The sequence below is a fragment of the Haliotis rufescens genome, unplaced genomic scaffold (genome assembly GCF_023055435.1).
Source record: "Haliotis rufescens isolate VD_foot unplaced genomic scaffold, xgHalRufe1.0.p SCAF_4, whole genome shotgun sequence".
NCBI classification, from domain to species: Eukaryota; Metazoa; Mollusca; class Gastropoda; order Lepetellida; family Haliotidae; genus Haliotis; species Haliotis rufescens.
Window position 1 is genome coordinate 62,338,640 of NW_025964112.1, and position 19,544 is coordinate 62,358,183.

At 37.5% G+C, this 19,544-nt stretch overlaps 1 protein-coding gene across 1 annotated transcript; it reads left to right on the forward strand.

Annotated features, from left to right (window-relative positions):
• The first annotated feature begins 2,143 nt into the window (after positions 1 to 2,143).
• LOC124116778 (sclerostin domain-containing protein 1-like) lies at positions 2,144 to 19,300 on the forward strand. Its single transcript, XM_046478282.1, has 2 exons — positions 2,144 to 2,963; positions 17,588 to 19,300. Exons 1-2 carry the CDS (start codon positions 2,801 to 2,803, stop codon positions 17,995 to 17,997), a joined length of 573 nt encoding a protein of 190 aa, XP_046334238.1. The 5' UTR covers positions 2,144 to 2,800; the 3' UTR covers positions 17,998 to 19,300.
• Positions 19,301 to 19,544: the final 244 nt, after the last annotated feature.

Here is a 19,544-nt window from a genome sequence, read left to right on the forward strand (position 1 = left end):
TGCACATATTTTTGACACACTGACAGATAATGTAGATAACTATACCACACTGACAGATAATGTACTCACATATGACACACTGACAGATAATGTACTCATATATGACACACTGATAGATTATCTACATATCGATGACACATTGATAGATAATGTACATATATATGACACACTGACAGATAATGTACTCATATATGACACACTGATAGATAATGTACTCATATATGACACACTGATAGATAATGTACTCATATATGACACACTGACAGATAATGTACTCATATACGACACACTGACAGATAATGTACTCATATATGACACACTGACAGATAATGTACTCATATATGACACACTGATAGATAATCTACATATCGATGACACATTGATAGATAATGTACATATATATGACACACTGACAGATAATGTACTCATATATGACACACTGATAGATAATGTACTCATATATGACACACTGATAGATAATGTACATATATATGACACACTGACAGATAATGTACTCATATATGACACACTGATAGATAATGTACTCATATATGACACACTGATAGATAATGTACATATATATGACACACTGATAGATAATGTACTCATATATGACACACTGATAGATAATGTACTCATATAAGACACACTGATAGATAATGTACTCATATATCACACACTGATAGATAATGTACACATATATCACACACTGATAGATAATGTACATATATATCACACACTGATAGATAATGTACTCATATATGACACACTGATAGATAATGTACTCATATAAGACACACTGATAGATAATGTACTCATATATCACACACTGATAGATAATGTACACATATATCACACACTGATAGATAATGTACATATATATCACACACTGATAGATAATGTACTCATATAAGACACACTGATAGATAATGTACTCATATAAGACACACTGATAGATAATGTACTCATATATCACACACTGATAGATAATGTACATATATGACACACTGATAGATAATGTACATATCAATAACACACTGATAGATAATGTACATATATGATACACTGATAGATAATGTACATATATATGACACATTAATAGATAATGTACATATATATGACACACTGACAGATAATATACATATATGGCACACTGATAGATAATGAACATATCGATGACACACTGATAGATAATGTACATATATATGACACATTAATAGATAATGTACATATATATGACACAGTGAAGGATAATGTACTCATATATGACACACTGATAGATATTGTATATATATATATGACACACTGATAGATAATGTACATATATATGACACACTGATAGATAATGTACATATATATGACACACTGATAGATAATGTACATATATATGACACACTGACAGATAATTTACATATATATGACACATTGATAGATAATGTACATATATATGACACATTGATAGATAATGTACATATATATGACACACTGACAGATAATGTACATATATATGACACATTGATAGATAATGTACACATATAAGCAACACTGATAGATAATGTAGCATCTCTCTCTTTCATAATGTCATAATGTTGTACATATATATGCCACACTGACTGATAATGTAGCACATTCACATGACACACTGACCGACGATGTATTTAACGTGCCGCTAACATCCCCATGTTTCTCCCTATCTGTAGGATACACAATGAACAAATAGGGAGATATGATTGTATATTGATTAAAAATCAATGTGTCAACCACTGATTAATATTATCTCACCACACACGTAGTAAGGGAGACAATCAATTACCTACTAGCTGAGTCATAGATACACGGGATTGTCACAATGACACACGCTTCTACTCCTGTGAGTCAATGTTAAAGTGCAACTGTGTGTTGTGTAGGGTTTACAATATAAACATAACAGCATTTCTCTCGGGAAACATTTTGTTAAAAATGTAACTTGCCACAAAAGCAATTAAATATTCATGAATAGGTAAATTCCGGTTTGGAAATACGACGAAATATTACTATCAAGCAAACAGCCTTTGATGTGCCCCTGAAAGGCGTGTGTCCCGGATGTAATCGGTTACGGCGCTGTCGTTATACTCCTACTCAGAAACGAGCACGGTCGCTGTGTCACGTGACCAATCCCGATCACCACCAGGTAATATTCTGAGTGTACTGTGATCACTGCACAATAAGTTGTTGTGAGATGTGTGTTACAACTACAAGTGTCGAAACCTCGACTACTACCGTGCTACGACACCTGTGCACTTCTCCACCCTACGCTCGTTCAGGTCCCTACAGTGGCGTGTCCGGTCACTACACTAGCCAAGATAACAGTTACAATTACAAGTTTGTGGCTTTCGTCTGTTGCCTTGTCGATGTGCCTTGGTGAAGCAATGTGTTAATGTACGTATACCTACATTCAAAAATGCGATTTCGAGAGGAAAACTATAATGCTACACAAGGTTTTCAATCGATTTGGCTGAATTCATCGCATGGTCTTTTGTGATAGGCACATGTCAGGGTAGTGATTGACAAGCCTGAAACCCCGCCCCCTTTAGCCGTCATGCATTCAATGCGATCATTGAGGAAACCATGCCGAAGAGAGTACCACGATATCATAGTCAGTGACGGTGATGTTGACTCGCTAGATTCAACCACGGGCGGGTGTAAGCCCTTGTTTTTTCAACCATCTTACTTTCCCGCGCTTTGGTTTTAATATCGTTGCTCAAACTTCAAGTTTTGACTTGGATCGAGCCATTGGTGGGCCTTTGAATGTATCCAAACCATGAATGTAGATTGGGGGAGCTGTCTTGTGGTGTTACTTGTGTGGTGGTTAGGGACCGGACCTTCTCACGGACAAACGGATAATTCCAAGAGTGGGAACACTAGTACACTAGTACCATCTCCGGAAACAACCCGTAAAGCAGCTAGGAGCCACCACTTAGAAGGTAAGAGAATCGTGCCGTGTTTTGCTCACCTCCAAATGTCAATAGTACGGGGCTACAACTGTTGTCCAAACAGTGGTAGGGCAAGGTTGTATACTATGTGCAATGTTTTTTATTGCGGTTTCAAACTTTTTGCATTATTTCCCCGTGCTAGCTGGTGAAATTTGTGCATGGGGTGTATAAAGCTAGGAGAACAAGCAAAAACATACAGCATACCTCGGAGATCGTTATACCATAGGTCTCCGCTGGTGCGTATTTTAAAACTCAAGTTTGTGCACGTGGGCTGTATATTGAACCTCAAACGGGGTTAATTTTGATCAATTTACTCTGTGTGTGTCATGGGGTGATATAAAGTGCAGGTAGACTCAGCACTGGCCCGCTTTCATTCCAGGTAGAGCTAAGTCTGACAGGACAGGCAAATCCACAAAACGAACACCTGTGTTGTCGGACGGCTGTAGAAGCTATCACAACCGTGGCTTCATGCTCTGTCCCTGATCTTTAATCAGAGCCTGCACAAAAAACACAATTTACATATGCAAAGACAGCATGGTATTAAAAGCTGAATACCCATTCAGAGGTATATGTGACTATCGCTGTGGTGTAGACCGCTCAGCCTGTAGGCAGTTTGCTGTATCTCCGCTCACAATCTCGCCATTATTATGAGATTGATGGTCCTAACATGCACGGTCTGTCTTTAAACATGCACGGTCTGCCTTTATACATGCACGGTCTGCCTTTATACATGCACGGTCTGTCTTTAAACATGCACGGTCTGTCTTTAAACATGCACGGTCTGCCTTTATACATGCACGGTCTGTCTTTAAACATGCACGGTCTGCCTTTATACATGCACGGTCTTTCTGTATACATGCACGGTCTGTCTTTATACATGCACGGTCTGCATTTATACATGCATGGTCTGTCTATAAACATGCACGGTCTGCCTTTATACATGCACGGTCTGTCTTTATACATGCACGGTCTGTCTTTAAACATGCACGGTCTGCCTTTAAACATGCACGGTCTGTCCTTAAACTCGCGTGTCGTTATTCGTTCAAGAAACTGTACAGGTCTCGTAGTATTCGTACATAAAGGGGTTACATATTGAGTCTGGACTAAGTAAATGCGGATCATAGACATAGATGGGGATAAGTCAAAGCTATAAGTCTATAATAACACGTGATGCGTGTAAGCGTGTTAATCTGTACAAACCATCAACTGCGTGTCAAAGTAAGACTGGGAGGTCACTGATATTGCTTCGTGCTTCATGGACCTGAATCGTTGCCTCTGCTATCTATGAATGAACGCTATCGCTAACTTTCTAAACAACTATGTGACCTTGACACCGTATATTTAAACTATACATTTAGAAACAGTTCAGGTTCTGTTTAATAAAATACCGAAGATATATGATCATATTTCCTACACTCTTCTTTACTAAATAAAACAGTATGGTTAATTGTTTCTTCAGAATAGCTGTTTTGGTCTTGTTTCGGACGGAAACAAATCAAGATTTTCCGCTCAAACTTTATCGTCGTCTGATTGGATAACGCAATTGCCAGCCACTTAAACAATGTGAATGAGTCTGAAAGCAATAACTTCGCATGGTGTTATACCAAGATTACAGTCTCCATTCACAACCATAGTTGAACCAAGCCCATTGGCACGTTGATTACATGACGCAATCCCACTTGGACGTCCTTCTGTGACGTTTTAGTCACAGTGTACCAATATCTTGGACATTTAACAAAGGCCCCGGTAGCATATTTTCATACGATCATACAGATATTGATGTAAAAACAACTAGGACCTTTCTCTTGGTTGTTTCACAATTTCAACGCCTCGTGGTCCGTTACCGTCTGACTGTTTAGTGAGTCATGGTTATAGTTTGAGAAATCAAGCAAAGGTTACACAAACACATTTGCGAGTACAGTGATAGACGTGTAAGAAAATATTGACTTAGGATGAAGAAGATATGTATGAGGATATTATTTCTATTTTCTAATCTCACGTTCATCTGTTTTCAAGGTGTGTATGTGCTACGCATGAGGACATGTTTTACTTTTGACACTGTTTGTTTGTTGTATAACGCGCTCTCAGCAATATTCCTGCTATATGACAACGGCCTGTAATAATTGAGTCTTGGCCAGACAAACAAGTGATTGATATTATGAGCAACGATCTACAACATAGGGGTGCAATGACACGTAATCAACCAAGTCATCTGGCTTGACCACCCGATCCATTTAATGTCGCCTCTTACGAGAGGGAGGGGATGGGGGCATACTGACCAGGAATTCCAACTGGAGACTGGTCAGTTCAGTGAACGTAACGAGGTAGACGTTTCCTGATTGTGCACTGCTGTATGTATTCTGATCACCTCACACGAGCCAGAGCAGGTGTTTGGCAAATACCCCATACACCTTGTTCTGAATGTTTACTGAACAAAAGAAGTTTGTTGATGGGATATCTATTTATAGTTAAGATTTTTCCTAAATATATTCATAATCCCTACTTGTTCAGTATATTTTTGGCAAATGGTGTCTTTCAATATATATATGTATGTTCATCTTCATACATAAACATGTACTTATGTTGGATGACATACTTTCATTTTCTCAATAACACGATGAAAACACACTTTAAGTTCGTTATATTGTGATATGGATATGTGTTTTTCCTTCGTCAATATGCGTATTAACACGCGTTGCCGCCAATCTTGGCATATACCTTGTTTCACAGTAAACATACTTCGGGCTTTCCTCCTAAATTAAGCTGACAAGCCTTGGTATGACTGGAATACTGTTTAAAGCAGCGTTAAACAAACCCCACTCACTCACTCACTCACACAGAACACCTGGTGTTATGGCATGTAGACAAAAATACGATGTTCATGTAGTTGAACTGTGATGTCATGCGATGCAGAGACCACATTAACAGCGTTATTATCCTGGTGTACCGATAGCACAGCTCTCTTACCATACCATGTTGGATTGCTACATTTTTGTATTAGAATTATGTTATATACACTTGTATATTAATATTTCCAGGAAGATATTTTTTCTGTGAACTACATTTACAGGTTAAAGGTCTCCAAACATGCAGGACTGAGCAACAGTGATATTCCATACAAACCATCAGCATATATATTACATATTTTGCACCATATATGCATATGCATTCCAACAGCACTGGAATTATATAAAACAACATTTTTTTTATTTTTGACTAATTGCATGCAATTTCAGATTACGTGATCTATACCTGTAAATGTAGTGTGCAATTGACAATGGTATTGTATATAGCAATACAAATCACAGAGAGCAAGGCTAGCTAGCTGTACTAGGCTCTGAGCTAATGTCGCCTTTGATATATGACTTTTCGAGACTTGACCTGCTTTAGCTCGACGAGCCACAACCATTGATGACTAACTCAGGGACAAGAAACAACAAACCGGGTTATTTTTCATTTTCGTTAGCTTCTAGGATCAAAGAGGCACATTGAAGGATATTAAACACAAATATGTTTTTGTGCAGACATTTATATGACCATAGTAGTATAAGACGGTGGAAGTCTACCATCATACATTTATCATTTCCTTACATATTTTTGACATAGCAAAATAGCTTAATTAAATCATCCACTGAAGGCACATGTCAGATGCTGTTATACTTCTCGTTTAGCATACGTCGATGGATTGACATAATTTACGTTTGCATATGTTCCTGCAATGAACACATCGACGTCAAAGCACTAACATGTTTCATAAAACGTGACATTGGTCACAAATTGTCAAGATAATGACATAGATCACAAGACCTATCAAGACACTAGCACAGCTCATGAAACGTGTCAAGACACTAACTAGTTTACCGAAGACACTGACTTAGGTCGCAAAAACGTATCGGAACACTAACGTGGTTCATAAAACGCGCAAATAACACTAACTAGGTCACAGAATGTGTTAAGACACTGATATGGGTCACAAAACGTGTAAAAAAACTAGCATGGCTCACAAACGTGTGAATACACTATCATAGGCCTCAAAATAGGACACAAACATGACTCACAATAATAATAAAAAGATCGACAAAACCCTTTTCATAATCATAAACACCTCCTTTGTAGTCCTATACGACTATGATTCACCTTTAGCAGAACACATACACAAAACAAACAATACAGCACGAATATTACTGATATTTTCCCAATTATTATATAAGATAAAAAAAACGTATTTCTAAAGAATAACAAATTTATAACATAGTATGCAGTACAAATAATCAGGCTGACAGCATTAAAACAAAGAAAACAGATACTAGATTTCTTTTGCCAAGAAATGAATGACAGACTACTCAGTATGTTGTTTTAACTTCAGGTGGGTCACACTAAGCTGATGAAATATCATCATTCATAATTATCTATCCATCACCTGCAAAGTTGTATTTTATTTTATAGACATTTCGATTATCACGATATGAAACAATATAACGTGTTTCACTTCAAATATTGAAACTTCCATTTATCATTACAGTAAATAACTTTTTTAATAAGTTAAAAGCATTCAATATTTGCGTGACTTAATGCATATACAGAGCAGCCAGCCATCAACATGGCAGGGCCTTCCTGTCACAATGGGCGTTTACTTATCTGCCATATGGTGCCTTTCAGAGAAACAAATTGCTTATGTTCCTTCGTCACACTACCTAGTAGAAGGCACACGTGCCCTCGACATCATTTAACTCCCCCTTTGAACCAGATGGGAAGTTATCAAACCGTGTCTTGGTAATAGCTAGCAATCTATTCCAAGTATGTCTTCGCAGTCTTGCATATAAACCTTTGAATTACCCAGGGCACCTTGCAATGTAATAACATATATTATATGCAGGTATGGTAAGTGTTTCTAGGTAAAGACGGGTTGACTCTGCCAGTTTTTACCTAAGACTTTAATTCTTAATTGGAAAATCCTATCAGGTGCTATACACAATCACACCGTCCTTTGTATCCAATATGTCAGATATTGGGATGACTTTCCATAGCGTCCCCCACATGCCACTGCTGTACAGAGTGACACTCTCGTTATTGAAGCCCCTATTGTCATTTGTAACCTGAAATACCATTGTAATTAAAACACTTATGAAATCAAAGAATTCTAATTACTAATGGGAAGTTATGTAAAACAATAGTTGTAACTATAGTCGTAACAGCTATCAACCACTGGTTGGTGTGAAGACTCGATTATTATCAGTTCCTTTATAATGCTAAGCAAGTGTGACATAATTTAACACTGACTCTCTGTGTTTAGACACCTCGAAGTGAACCTGACATTTGACACAGAAGAATGTTTATGACAATGTTCTTTAAACGTTAGTATATGTGTACGTATTTATTAACTAATTCCTGATAATTTCATGACGTTTAAACGTGTATGTTATATCGTGCTTCCGTTACTGTCAGGAATGTGAACAATCTTGTAGTGGTCTGCGAGTGGAGTAACTGAATGCAGCCATCTTTTATCGCTATTACAAGTATATCATGATTTTTATTCTTACCATTGACATTCTTTTTTAAAGGTGGAAGGATAAACCAGAATTAATGGTCCGCTAGACGTCTCCTTATTTTATATCTATCATGACTTAAAGAAGTAAATCCGACTGGGTGTGGTTCGAGGCCATCATACCCTGATGCAAGTAATGGCTGTACATGTTGCAAACTATCCATCACGTCTCCGACGGCAACAGCTGCTGCTGCTGCTCTCCGTGTGTGATGTATCGCCGCCACATGGCTTACGTTGGCATCTCATATGACACCTACCGCCAAACAAATACTATAGCTACTAATATTTACGACAGCTGCTTCTACTAATACTACTGCAGTAACTACAATTACTATTACTTGTGTTATTGCTACTGCTGTTACTACTACTACTGCTGCTGCTACTACTACTACTACTACAAAAAACTTCTACTACAGCTGCTACTATTACCGTTACTACTTCCACTTCTACTACTACAACTAATACTATAACTTCTACTACTGCTATTACTATTACTACTTCAACTACTGCTACTACTACTACTACTACTATTATTATTATTATTATTATTATTATTATTACTACTACTACTATTACTACTACTACTACTACTAATGCTATTACTATTACTACTACTACTACTATGACTGTTATTACTATTTTTCCAACTACTACTACAACTAATACCATAACTTCTACTACTGCTATTACTATTACTACTTCAACTACTGCTGCTACTTCTACTACTATTTTTATTATTATTATTATTATAACTACTACTACTACTAATGCTACTACTATTACTACGACTGTTATTACTATTTTTACTACTACTACTACTACTACTACAACAACTACTACTACTACTACTATTACTACTTCTACCACTACTACTATTACTATGCTTACTTTTTCTTCTTCTACTACTACTTCTACTTCTTCTTCTACTACTGCTACTACTACTACTTCTACTGCTACTACTTCTACTTCTACTACTACTACTTCTACTACTACTACTACTACTGCTACTGCTAGTGCCATACATGTTCATTTCATCACACATTTCATCATTCACCACGTCAGTAAAACATCCTTCATTTGTAACACATATGATACCCATAATTTGATTTGAACATATTAACTTAACGAACAGGACGAAAACAAGAGCGTGTTTAAGGACATATCCATTCACCCTTAAGCTTCTCCTTAATGAATCGGGTTTTTTCTTCAAGACAAACATTCATGTCTCAAACGGTAAATAGCATTGAAAACAGTAGTAGCAGGTGGTTTACCGATGTCACAAGTGGGCTTTCAACACCTGTACACAGCCTCTATGTTTAGAGGGACTCAAGCCGAAGGATATCCTCAGCCTCGTTCAATGAGGACAAAATCCAATGTTTACTCTCTGAATCGCTATGGCGAGGTATCTGGTTATACATTCCTACGTCTAATCAATTCAAATGGAAATAAAAGCAAATTACGGGTTTTTCGCTGAAAGGTGCACCTGTGAAGTGAAGTAACTTTCAGTGAGTCGACACACTTACTGCAGCCTTAGCTTTCCTCAAAGGTTTCTTTTGATAGCTCAAGCCCCAGTATCCCCGTTTCGTACTGCTACCGGCCGCGTACAATGAAACCCGCGACGCAGAAAGGCGAAGTCTCTATAGTTGCCGGGTTGGAATACCTCCAGCACTGAGCCTGTATACAACAGACTTACAGGTTACATCGAATCCCGACGGGCTGTTGGCTGTGACTACGGTGCAGGAAAGGGCACGGTCTCCGATATGCAGAATCGCAATGCTGACGTATAGAATTTAAAAAGAGATTTATTGTTCGATAAATTAGAATTTCATAAAAATAATTCTTTATTTGAAAATGATCTATGATTAAATTTACATTCCCTCTATTTATGACAGGATGAACTATTTCGAAGAAATTTACTATTGTATTTTAGACAAGCATTTAGTTTGACGGAACGAAATGTATTCTATGACTTTGAATGTTTAAAATGTATATTTACCATATCATTATACTATCATGTTCTCTCTTGCACTGTAAAAACATTAATCAAATTAAATTATGATTGTCTACAATAATTATAATTCACGTAGGCTAATATATCGTTTTCAGATGCTGTTGTTATATATTGGTTTAAGCATATTTTGTCCAGTTGTGATAGATTTTATATTTCCAGTATTTACCTGTTTCAACCTACAAATATCACACCTATTTGTATTCTCTTATATGTAGGTTACAGATGCACCTTTTACCAGCATATGCTATGCTCACGTTGATCATTTATTGTACGTTATTTAGCTACACATGTCATTCTCTAGTCAGTCCTTATGTTACGTTAAGTACTAACTACATATTCATATTTTAGTCAATCCTAAATGACATGTAAGGTGAGCTACACGACATACGTCAACTGTTGCGATACCCCGGCTTGATACATGTCAGTCTATCGTCAATCCTAATAGTACGTTAGGCGAACCACATATTCACTCTTCTAGTCAATCCTTTGTGACCTATAAAAGGTGAGCTACACGGCTTAGTTTAGTCAACTGTTGTGGTACCTCGGGTTAGCTATTTGTCAGACTATAGTCAATCCTTAGTCTAGGTTTGGTCTCTGACAGTTTGCACAATCCATTCGTTATCCCAACTCAAGTTCTGTCGATCGTCTTTCGATGTCATTTTTAGTAACATTGATAACGTAGCTTTGAAATCTGTCTATCTCTATCTTCTTACTGTCTATCTACTTGTACCTATCCTTACACCCCAGTCCCTTTCATTTTCGACATATTTTCCTACCCCTCAAGCCATGTTCTGCTATCTAACCTACTGCTTCACGCTTTCACTAACATTCGACGATATGTAAATCCTTTTTGCCTGTAAAATATCTACTTTAAAAATGAGTTACCCACCTGTATATACCTTACTACAAATCACCTCAGTCCTCACTGAACTGTCTACTAAAGTCTTATGTAGAATCATGCAGTGACATAGCAATTATAGTACGTATCTATACATGTTCTACCTACCACGCATGTCTATGATTTACCTTGCCCTCAGTGTATTATTCATCTATGTAACGTTTGGCTGGTTTGTCAGCAAGACATACCTACCTATCTCTGCACCATATATACTACATACCTATCTCTGCACTATATATACTACCTACCTATCTCTGCACCATATATATATACTACCTACCTATCTCTGCACCATATATAATACCTACCTATCTCTGCACCATATATACTACCTACCTATCTCTGCACCATATATATGCTTTTTACCTATATCTGCACCATATATATGCTACCTACCTATCTCTGCACCAAATATACTACCTACCTATCTCTGCACCATATATATACTACCTACCTATCTCTGCACATATATATATATACTACCTACCTATCTCTGCACCATATATATATACTACCTACCTATCTCTGCACCATATATATACTACCTACCTATCTCTGCACCATATTTATATACTACCTACCTATCTCTGCACCATATATATACTACCTACCTATCTCTGCACCATATATATACTACCTACCTATCTCTGCTCCATATATATATATACTACCTACCTATCTCTGCACCATATATATACTACCTACCTATCTCTGCACCATATATATATATACTACCTACCTATCTCTGCACCATATATATATACTACCTACCTATCTCTGCACTATATATATACTACCTACCTATCTCTGCACCATATTTATATACTACCTACCTATCTCTGCAACATATATATACTACCTACCTATCTCTGCACCACATATATATACTACCTACCTATCTCTGCACCATATATATACTACCTACCTATCTCTGCACCATATTTATATACTACCTACCTATCTCTGCACCATATATATACTACCTACCTATCTCTGCACCATATATATACTACCTACCTATCTCTGCACCTTATTTATACTACCTACCTATATCTGCACTATATATATACTACCTACCTATCTCTGCACCATATTTATATACTACCTACCTATCTCTGCACCATATATATATACTACCTACCTATCTCTGCACCATATATATATAATACCTACCTATCTCTGCACCATATATATATACTACCTACCTATCTCTGCACCATATATGCTACCATCTATCTCTGCACCATATATATATACTACCTACCTATCTCTGCACTATATATATACTACCTACCTATCTCTGCACCATATTTATATACTACCTACCTATCTCTGCACCATATATATACTACCTACCTCTCTCTGCACCATATATATATACTACCTACCTATCTCTGCACTATATATATACTACCTACCTATCTCTGCACCATATTTATATACTACCTACCTATCTCTGCAACATATATATACTACCTACCTATCTCTGCATCACATATATATACTACCTACCTATCTCTGCACCATATATATACTACCTACCTATCTCTGCACCATATTTATATACTACCTACCTATCTCTGCACCATATATATACTACCTATCTATCTCTGCACCATATATATACTACCTACCTATCTCTGCACCTTATTTATACTACCTACCTATCTCTGCACTATATATATACTACCTACCTATCTCTGCACCATATTTATATACTACCTACCTATCTCTGCACCATATATATACTACCTACCTATCTCTGCACCATATATATATAATACCTACCTATCTCTGCACCATATATATATACTACCTACCTATCTCTGCACAATATATGCTACCATCTATCTCTGCACCATATATATAAACTACCTACCTATCTCTGCACTATATATATACTACCTACCTATCTCTGCACCATATTTATATACTACCTACCTATCTCTGCACCATATTTATATACTACCTACCTATCTCTGCACCATATATATATACTACCTACCTATCTCTGCACCATATATATACTACCTACCTATCTCTGCACCATATATATATACTACCTACCTATCTCTGCACCATATATATATACTACCTACCTATCTCTGCACCATATATATATACTACCTACCTATCTCTGCACCATATATATATATACTACCTACCTATCTCTGCACCATATATATACTACCTACCTATCTCTGCACCATATATATATACTACCTACCTATCTCTGCACCATATATGCTACCATCTATCTCTGCACGATAGATGACCTACATACCTATTTCTGCAGCATATATGACCTACGTACCCCTTTTTGCACAATATACAAGACATACCTTCTGTCTCTACACCATATATATATATATACTACCTACCTATTTCACTATATATACAGTACCTATGTCTATACAATATCAACACTACCTAATATCTCTACGCAATACATAAAGTATCTACCTTTGTCTACACCACATGTAAAGTATCTACCAACTCTACACCATATGTAAACTACCTACCTATGTCTACACCACATGTAAACTACTTACCTATCTCTACGCCTTATGTAAACTACCTACCTATCTCTACACCATATGTAAACTACCTACCTATCTCTTCACCACATGTCAACTACCTACCTATGTCTACACCACATGTAAACTACCTACCTATCTTTTCACCACATGTAACTACCTACCTATCTCTACGCCTTATGTAAACTACCTACCTATCTCTACACCATATGTAAACTACCTACCTATCTCTACACCATATATAAACTACCTACCCACCCCCCATACGATATGTAAACTACCTACCTATCTCTACACCACATGTAAACTACCTACCTATCTCTACACCACATATAAACTACCCACCTATGTCTACACCACATGTAAACTACCTACCTATGTCTACACCACATGTAACTACCTACCTATGTCTACACCATATGTAAACTACCTACCTATCTCTACACCATATGTAAACTACCTACCTATCTCTACACCACATGTAAACTACCTACCTATCTCTACACCACATGTAAACTACCCACCTATGTCTACACCACATGTAACTACCTACCTATGTCTACACCACATGTAAACTACCCACCTATGTCTACACCTCATGTAACTACCTACCTATGTCTACACCACATGTAAACTACCCACCTATGTCTACAACACATGTAACTACCTACCTATCTCTACACCACATGTAAACTACCCACCTATGTCTACACCACATGTTAACTACCTACCTATGTCTACACCATATATAAACTACCTACCTATCTCTACACTACGTATAAACTGCCCACCTATCTCTACACCATATATAAAATACCCACCACCCCGACTATGTATCTAGGTTGTTAGCACCATCCCGAGCTTGTTGGTTTCATAAAAGTCTACGATCTGCATCAATTCGGGCTTTCCTGACACAGTAAGCCGAGATACCATTATATAAGCGGCATTAAACACAATTCACTCACTCTGCACCATGCATAACCTACCTACCTATTTCTATATCATATTTCTAGATCTGCCTATCTCAGCATCATTAAAACATATCTGCCTATCTCTGCATCTTCTAAGGCCTATCTGCTCATCTCTGCATCATCTGAAACATATCTATCTAACTCTATATCAGCTGAAACACATCTGCCTATCTCTGCATCATCTAAAACATGTCTGCCTATCTTTGCATTATCTAAGACATATCTTCCCATCTCTGCATCATCTAAAACAAACCTACTATCTCTGCATTTTAAAAAAAAAAATATCTGCCTATCTCTGCATTTATTTAAAACATATCTGCCTATCTCTGCATCATCGAAAACATATCTGCCTATCTCTGCGTCATCTAAAACATATCTGACTATCTCCGCATCAACTGAAACAATATCTACTATCTCTGCATCTTCTAAAACAAATCTGGTAAACTCTGCATCATCTGATATAAATCTGACCATCTCTGTTTCATCTAAAACATACCCACATTTCCCTTCACCATAAGTGATTTATCTTAGCGTTTCATATGATCTACCTATCTATCTGTGTACTATTTAGGACCTACCTTACCTATATCTGCACAATATATGACCTACCTATCTCCTGCACCATAGTTGACCTGTCTACCTATTTACCTATCAATCCATGTTCTAGTTTATCGACCTACTTAGTGTGCTTCATCTGTGAGATCGATCTGTTTATATATTTACCGTCTGTGATTCAGTGCAGTGTTGCGTCCCATGGGCAGACCAGAAACCTATGATTGTGAGTTCGAATCCCGGTTCGCCCCGATTATGTTTCTAGGTTCGTCAGCACCATATCCGTAGTTGTTGGTTTTACCGAAGTGGTAAACGTCTGCGACCTGCATCACTTCGGGCTTTCCTCCCACATTAAGCTGTCACGCCGCAATATAACTGGAATACTGTTAAAAGCGGCGTTAAACCCAACTCACTCACTCACTCACTCATTCATTTGTCTTTTGCTTACGTTTAACACCTAATCTCTCATATTTTCGTACTACTTATATATAGCCGATTTACACTACCAATCTGTATTTTATCTACCTATTTACTTCTAAAACCCTCTCAATTAGCTTGTGCTCCCTTCATCCGCAACATCATACGACCTCATTCTTACCCTCTCCGTTTCTACCCTCACTTTATATATTTCTCCCTTACCCTATACAGTCAGTGAGTGAGTGTGTTGGATTTAACGCCGCTTTTAACAGTATTCCAGTTATATCACGGCGTGTCAGCTTAATGTAGGGGGAAGCCCGAAGTGATGCAGGTCTCAGACGTTTACCACTTCGGTGAAACCCAGGAGCACGGGTATGGTGCTGACAAACCTAGAAACATAATCGGGGCGAACCGGGATTCGAACCCACAATCGTAGGTTTCTGGCGTGCCCAAGGGACGCAACACTGCACAGCGAATCGCGGCGCCTTAGACGACTTGGCCACCCATGCACCCACCTTATACATGATACTGCATGACTTGGTCAATAAATCTTTGTAAATTAAATGTGAAAACACATGTTCACATGTTGCTTGAAGGGAGACATTTTGCATTGACTTTGACTTTGCATGTGTTCGTGACGGGTGCCAGCGGATACGGTTACCATTTCGCGAACACCTGGTATCATCACTATTTGATAGTGATTAATATAGTCGGAGTTGTACAATGAACTCTGTTTTTGTGAGGAGTTCTCATTAATATGGAAGTTTAATATGCCATTCTCTTTGAAACGGTTTGCATACAACGGTGATCATTGGAAATAACCAAAGTTCCCATTTTAAAACTGCTCGTTAAGGCAGAAAAATGAAGTTGCTTTGAAATAATGAACCAGCGTATTGTAGTGGGACTTTGTACGCAATTACATCTTGCTAACATGTACACTTTTATTTTTCAGACGTTCAAAGTGTGTATGATCGTGTTATTGCACGGTCACTCGAAAATGTACTTTTTGTGTTTTAATCCCAGCAACATATGCAACTGTCTTTAATCTTAGGCTAAACTGTGTGTACACAGACACTCAGAAAGGTAATACCGAGCTCAGACCTGTCAGAGTTTCAGACATATGTAATCTGCAAAGATGTGGAGCATGAGTAGTATGTGCTGGCGCACCGAGGACACCTGTAAAACACATTATGTCAAAATTTTAAAAAGATAGATTTTGAGGTTTAGGTGTAACCATCCAAGGAGAACATACATATGTAAATAGAACATTTGAGATAGGACACATTATTTGTAGACCTATTCTCTACACGTAAGAAAGAGCTATATATCTAGATTTGAGATAGTTGTAAGCATTTCATCGCCTACCATGTGGTATGCTGATTACACACGAATGTTCCCATACTAGAAGTATGTGGATTTACTTTGATAGCTCGTGGTAAGGATTAAGTTCTTAATAAACTATGTGATATGTGACTTTCTTTTAAATATGCTTACAATCTGAGCATGAGCACATAATAATATTGATCATAATGTGCATTTAGTTTATGTTGAAGTAATTTCACAGCTGTGACTCTTTTTGGTCTACTCTCATAAGGTAAACACTTAAAACCAAACTTTGATAGCAATGTTTGTAATTAGGTTTCAGTGTTAAAAGCAAATGATAATCTGTGTTTTCTACCTGCAGATGATATTCAAGTTGGATGTCGACAGTTGAGAGCCAAACGCTATATATCGGATGGCTTCTGTACGTCGACGAAGCCTATTAATGAAGTGGTGTGTGCAGGAAACTGTTTACCAATCAGACAACTGCCATGGTATTCGGAATTTGTGAAATATTGGTCTAATGATAAATTGAGAGAATGGGAGTGTGAGGAGGACATGGTTAGGCGGAAGAAAGTCCGCCTGCTCTGCCAGGACAAGACCTATAGGACATATAAGATTAAAGTGGTAAAAAGCTGCAAGTGCAAAAAGACTGTTGATGAACACAACAAAACGAAACAACGGAAGAAGAAGAAGAAGAGGAGGAGGAGGAAGAATAATAAGAACAACAGAAGGCAAAAAAGAAAAACACACGTTAGTAGTAATGCACCTTGATTTCGATGTACGGAGTACTGTTCCATTTTTGAATTGTGTCCAGTACACGCCACCATCCATTTCAGACAAGTAAGGAATGCGTTTGTCTTGCAATTGGATTTACGTCGTGTTTCGGTTGCGCCAGGTGATTGCGTGGTGTAAAAAGCATTTGCTCATGGAAGCAGTTCTGCAACCAAATCAAATATTTCTTTCGAAAAGGTTCCATCAAGTATTGGATACAAGTAAAATGTGCTTGACGTGTGTACGAAACTATGGCTACACCATTGCGAGTACGAAACTATGGGAGCACAGAATACTAAAACCCACGTGAAGCAGTGGTATCAACGGACACAGTCTCACTTCAGTTGTGACGTCATTGTGATGAATCTTGCAACTGGGTGTATTAGTGTGTGAGTGTGCACTACTGGAGATTTTCGATCTCAAATGGCTTTCTCGTCGAAGGAAAAGGTGTACTTTAAGAAAAGCCTTTTTTCTGTTGTGGTCAGTGGAGAACTTGTTTCGGCAAGTTCACTTATTTGTGCATTTGAAACAATTACTTCTTCCCGGAGGAAGGGATAACTGGTAAATGGCATCAACTAGGTATTGCAAAATACAACGGTGCATTGTGGAGACAGAGGATTTAATTATTCCTGGATGTACGAATATGGTACAGCTGGACCCTGTGTTAACGTGCTATATGGTGTAATTTCCAATTGTAGTGCTAATACGTTTAGTGATATTTGACCCTTTGTGCTTCACATGTGAAGATAGTGCGAAATGAAACTGCAGAACAGAGAAAAAATTATATAACATAACCAAATTAACATTGTTTGAGTAATGTGTATCTCCAGTGTTCTGAGCAGTATTGTGACATTTGGGTCTAATCTATCATTCTTAAGACTATACATTGTATTTAACTATCACTGTATTTAATAACGCCAAAATAACTGCATTTTAGCAGACGTAGCTTACAGTAGGTGAGCCCCCTGTTGCGTTCGGTGTTAATAAACTGAAATTTACCAAAGTTTATTTCGTTTTCGTCCAGAAAAGCTGAGCATTAAAATGAACTATCCACTACTGCCTCTTGTGGCAGCACAAAAAACAAGGGAGGGAACCTATCTATGCTTTTAATGAGGATAAGTTGCAAGAACTGTACGTCAACTGTTGTTATATACTGTACATAGGTCTATGTAGACCACATGTTGTTGATAAGCGCTAGGTTGCTGTGAAGATCGACCTTGAAATATATAAGTGTATAATCATCAGCGATCTTGTAAATTCCTAAGTCGGTCTGTAATCTAAAGAATAAAAGCGACAAACAGTTCCCTTTTGGTATTGTTGGTTTACATTATACATAATCTATGCCATTATACATACAGTCCATGTCATATACACTTTAAGACATGACATGTGCCTGTAAGCATTATCAGGAATAACGAGTTAATGTACAGGGAGATGCTTCTTTAATGCTATACATATCAGTCTGTTTATGTCAGCAGGGGTGTATTAAACTGCAGAATGATAAAACTCGAATTCGAAATTCCCCTCGCTAAATGAAGAGTAAAAAG

What these genes read in the sequence shown, in the direction of transcription:
- LOC124116778 (XM_046478282.1), top strand. Translation starts at nt 2,801, where the DNA reads ATGAATGTAGATTGGGGGAGCTGTCTTGTGGTGTTACTTGTGTGGTGG. An exon ending in TAGGAGCCACCACTTAGAAG is followed by an intron (nt 2,964 to 17,587) that starts GTAAGAGAATCG and finishes TTCTACCTGCAG; the next exon opens with ATGATATTCAAGTTGGATGT.